This window comes from Bufo bufo, chromosome 11 (genome assembly GCF_905171765.1).
Source record: "Bufo bufo chromosome 11, aBufBuf1.1, whole genome shotgun sequence".
In the NCBI taxonomy this organism is placed as follows: domain Eukaryota; kingdom Metazoa; phylum Chordata; class Amphibia; order Anura; family Bufonidae; genus Bufo; species Bufo bufo.
In genome coordinates, this window is record NC_053399.1 from 71,227,477 (window position 1) to 71,232,678 (window position 5,202).

Here is a 5,202-nt window from a genome sequence, read left to right on the forward strand (position 1 = left end):
CAATTTAACCTCTTCTCTGTTTCCTGCCCCCACAGAGGTCATGGGTCCATCTCCTTGTGGCCGTCATGGTGATGATATGGGAAAAAACGCTTCAGTTTTGTCCCCATTCATTGTCAATGGGGACTAAATGTAACTGAATAGAACGGAATGCTTCAAAATGCATGCCATTCCGTTCTCATACCGAGAGCATGATGCGGTTTGCTTTCTGTCCTGGGATGCGGAGCAAGACGGATCCGTCATGGCCCACAATGCAAGTCAATGAAGACTGATCCGTTTTCTCTGACACAATAGGAAACGAATTCACCCCCCATTGACTTTTAATGGAGTTCATGACGGATTCGTTCATAATGGATGCAGATGGAAAAAACGCTAGTGTAAAAATAGCCTTAGGCCCCTTTCACACGGGCGAGTATTCCGCGCGGGTGCAATGCGCGAGTTGAACGCATTGCACCCGCACTGAATCAGGACCCATTAATTTCTATGGGGCTGATCACATGAGCGGTGATTTTCACGCATCACTTGTGAGTTGCGTAAAAATCGCAGCAAGCTCTATTTTGTGCGTTTTTCACGCAACACAGGCCCCATAGAAGTGCGGATGCGGTCCGATTTTCATGTACGGTTGCTAGGTGACGATCGGGATGGGGACCCAATCTTTATTATTTTCCCTTATAACATGGTTATAAGGGAAAATAATAGCATTCTGAATACAGAATGCATAGTACTATAGCCCGGGAGGGGTTAAAAAAAAAATTAAATAATAGTTTAACTCGCCTTAATCCACTTGCTCGCGCAGCCGGCATCTCTTCTGTCTTCATCTTTGCTGTGTACAGGAAAAGGACCTGTGGTGACATCACTGGTCCTTTTCCTGTACACAGCAAAGAAGAGAAGCCGGGCTGCGCGAGCCAGTGGATTAAGGTGAGTTAAATTTTTATTTTTTTTAACCCCTCCAGCGCTATTGTACTATGCATTCTGTATTCAGAATGCTAATATTTTCCCTTATAACCATGTTATAAGGGAAAATAATACAATCTACAGAACACCGATCCCAGGCGCGAAGTTCTGTGAAGAAGTTCGGGTACCAAACATGCCGATTTTTCTCACGCAAAATAAAATAAAAAAAAATAAAAAAAATCGCACATGTTCCCGCAACGCACCCGCACCTTTTCCCGCAACGCCCGTGTGAAAGAGGCCTTAGGCTACTTTCACACTGCAGTTTAGGTGTCCGCCTGTGAGATCCGTTTCAAGGATCTCACAAGCGGCCCCAAACGGATCAGTTTAGCCCCAATGCATTCTGAATGGATGCGGATCCATTCAGAATGCATCAGTTTGGCTCCGTTCCGCCTCCATTCCGCTCTGGAGGCGGACACCAAAACGCTGCTTGCAGCGTTTTGGTGTCCGCCTGGCGGTGCGGAGCCAAACGGATCCGCCCTGGGTTACAATGGAAGTCAATGGGGACGGATCCGTTTACATTGACACAATATTGGTGCAATTGTAAACGGATCCACCCCCCATTGACTTTCAATGTAAAGTCAGGACGGATCCATCTTTTGCATTTATAGGTGCGGATCCGTCTGTGCAGATACCAGACGGATCCGCACCCAACGCATATGTGAAAGTAGCCTTACATAGAAGGATACAGGCATACAGGTCCACATTTATTAATCAGTTTACACCTGTTGTTGGCATAAACACAACCCCAAAAGTTACAATGTGTGAAAAATATGTCAAAAAGCAGCAAACTACGCAAAAAAAGGTTTTACATTTTTATACAAAACTTTTCCAAAGTATAAAAAAAAGGGGCTACGGTCTCCAGTTTCACTTTTTTTTTTTTTTTTTTTTATCTGCAGTCAGGGTGGAATCCAGTTATAAGTCCTTCCTTTATATTTCCCCTAACTTTTGAATCCATTTCTGGTTTTGGCTTGAAGAACTAAAGAGTGCCATAAAAAGTGTGTTTTTGTTATTTTTTAAGCCATGTGGGAAACCACCCTCCCCTTTAAACACTCAGTCCGGCCCTAGGTTCTTCTTATTACCGCCTCCCTTCAGTGTGAAATGCCGCGCCTGCGGAATGCATCCGAATCGCCGCGCAGCATTACCCATGATGGGCATCGGCATCCGAGCGTTTATTGCGCATGCGCTGGCCCCAACATCCCGATCTAGCCAGCGGAAGTAGCCGCCGGCTAGATCGGGATGTTGGGGCCGGCGCATGCGCAATAAACGCTCGGATGCCGATGCCCATAATGGGTAATGCTGTGCGCAGGCGCTGAGATTAGGATGCACGGCGCAGGCGCGGCATTTCACACTGAAGGGAGGCGGTAATAAGAAGAATCTAGGGCCGGCATGAGTGTTTAAAGGGGAAGGGTTTCATATCAATAGCGAAGAGAGGCATGGGCACCGGCCGCTTGAACGCCGCCCCTGGGCACCTTCAGACCTAGTTTGAATATTGGATTAAAGTGTTTTTTGAAGGAAATAAGCGACGGACAGCTAAACAGTAAGTAGCATTCACATATGGGTACTATAATGCTGAGAATGGTGTTAGTGTTCAAAAACGGTCAGTATAGGTGAAAGACTCCCTTTAAAGATTCACTAGTACTAAAGACAGAAAAAGGCACACATTTTGACAATAGGTGCAGGCATAGCTTTTATTTTCTGACTTTAGTACAGTCCAAAGGGCACCAAAACTATTAAGCAGCATATGCCTTATAATAAATTTGGTACAATTTTACCCAACAATGAATGTCAGGGAAACGAAATGTGTGTAAAAGAAAAACTAAGTCACTAATATTAAATAAGGGGGCAGTCAATACACAATAAGGTTCTTACAGGATATATAGATGATAGAGTCATGAAAAAGGATCTTCCCAAAAGTGAATGTTGTGTCATTCTAGAAAAAAAAATGAAAATAGTTAAGAACACGCAACAATTACAACAATTTATTTCATGAGCCAACGCATTTGAACGCATTTTAATGAAAGCATTAGGCTAGGACTACACGATGACATGTGTCGCCCGAAAACAGAGCACAACTACACAGCGACATTGTTATTGTACCAATGTCACGCGACAATTTTTATAATCATAGTCTATGGTGTTGCCATGGGGGTCTGCTGTGTGAAACCATCTTTAAAGACCCAACATATGCCGTACTATTATGGAGGATGTCAGGAAGGGGTTAAAGATGCCCAATTATCAGCAGTACCTGTTCCTGTGTAATCAGGGTTATGCTGCCAATAATCAACAGAACTGAAAGACGGTGGAACAACTGTGGTAGGATAGGTCATCAGTTAGAAAATCTTGAAAACCCTTTTTAGGCACCAAAGGAGGCCCCCAACTCAAAAGGGCTATCACATATTTGACATTTTCCCCACTCATGAAATGACTACATTTTGTGATTTACATTCAGCTGTGGAATGTCATAGGGGCACCGTGACTTGGTCACTCATGAGGGTACAATATGCCAATGACATTAACAGCCGTTACAGGTATGGGGCAGGAGGGTGAAGTGCTTTTTGGGGTATTTTTCCTTGTAGCTGTTGAATTATTAAATGAAAGAAGGGGGCAGTGGAGGACAACCCAGAAGGGGCAGATGATGTGCATGTCGGAGGATAGGTAGTGGGAGAGATATTAAAGTTTGCTATCAACATTTTGAAGAATACTCTACTTGTTCAACAGCTTTGGATGATAAATTTCGATAAACAGACTTTAGTTCATGAAATGCCGCCCCATAAGGAGAGGACTTCTCTGCCCTCCTCCACTGTGGCACTGACAGCACCACGTCACACAGCTGACCATAGAGAACACTCACCGGAGAAAGCCGCACAGTCCATATAGAAGGCTCGGATCCGTCTGCCTGACTGACACGAAGAAAGCCGCCTACTGTCAAAACCAGTAGAGTTAATATAATCCGGCTCCCTATAATCGCCATTACTACTTGTGACACCGGAACCGCAATACTCAGTCTCACTTCCCGGAATACTACACCACGTGACCGGATACAGCCGGGAAAGAAAACAAAAAAGAGGGTAGCGACTAAACTCCAGACACGAAACGGACCTTCTGACGTCACACTATCACGTGACCTTTCTAGGTCACGTGGGTCGGCAGCCAGCGCGCGCTTAGTATTACAGTGCTGCGCCTGCTACCATTACAGTAGGAAGGTTGGGGACTATGGTGTGGGATTGTATGATGGGGGCTGCCATATGGAATGGGGGAGGGGGATTATGGTGTGGGATTGTATGATGGGGGCTGCCATATGGAATGGGGGGGCTGCCATGGGGGAGGGGGATTATGGTGTGGGATTGTATGATGGGGGGCTGCCATATGGAATGGGGGGGCTGCCATGGGGGAGGGGGATTATGGTGTGGGATTGTATGATGGGGGGCTGCCATATGGAATGGGGGGGCTGCCATGGGGGAGGGGGATTATGGTGTGGGATTGTATGATGGGGGGGCTGCCGTGTGGGATTGTATGATGGGGGGGCTGCCGTGTGGGATTGTATGATGGGGGGGGGCTGATTGTGTGAGAGGGGGGCTGCCATGTGGGATGGGGGGACTACAGTGTGAGATTGTATGATGGGGGCTGCCATGTGGGATGGAGGGGACTACAATGTGAGATTGTATGATGGGGGCTGCCATGTGGGATGGAGGGGACTACGATGTGAGATTGTATGTGCCATGTGGGATGGGGTGGGACTACGGTGTGAGATTGTATGATGGGGGGGGTTGCCGTGTGGGATTGTATGATGGGGGGGGTTGCCGTGTGGGATTGTATGATGGGGGGGGTTGCCGTGTGGGATTGTATGATGGGGGGGGTTGCCGTGTGGGATTGTATGATGGGGGGGGTTGCCGTGTGGGATTGTATGATGGGGGGGTTGCCGTGTGGGATTGTATGATGGGGGGGCTGCCGTGTGGGATTGTATGATGGGGGGGGGCTGCCGTGTGGGATTGTATGATGGGGGGGGGGGGGGCTGCCGTGTGGGATTGTATGATGGGGGGGGGCTGCCGTGTGGGATTGTATGATGGGGGGGGGGGGCTGCCGTGTCGGATTGTATGATGGGGGGGGGGCTGATTGTGTGAGAGGGGGGCTGCCATGTGGGATGGGGGGACTACAGTGTGAGATTGTATGATGGGGGCTGCCATGTGGGATGGAGGGGACTACGATGTGAGATTGTATGATGGGGGCTGCCATGTGGGATGGAGGGGACTA

The 5,202-nt window shown here is 47.8% G+C and overlaps 1 protein-coding gene across 2 annotated transcripts in view; it reads right to left on the minus strand.

Annotated features, from left to right (window-relative positions):
* TMEM87A (transmembrane protein 87A) overlaps positions 1–3,959 on the minus strand; it is a 276,779-nt gene extending 272,820 nt beyond the window's left edge. For both annotated transcript variants that reach the window (XM_040412084.1, XM_040412083.1), the window contains exons 1-2: positions 3,803–3,959; positions 2,821–2,881 (exon numbers count right to left, since the gene is read on the minus strand). In XM_040412084.1, coding sequence (XP_040268018.1) covers positions 2,821–2,881; positions 3,803–3,922 — 181 coding nt within the window. In that variant the 5' untranslated portion in view covers positions 3,923–3,959. The remainder of the gene's footprint in view (positions 1–2,820; positions 2,882–3,802) is intronic.
* Between the last annotated feature and the right edge of the window lie 1,243 nt (positions 3,960–5,202).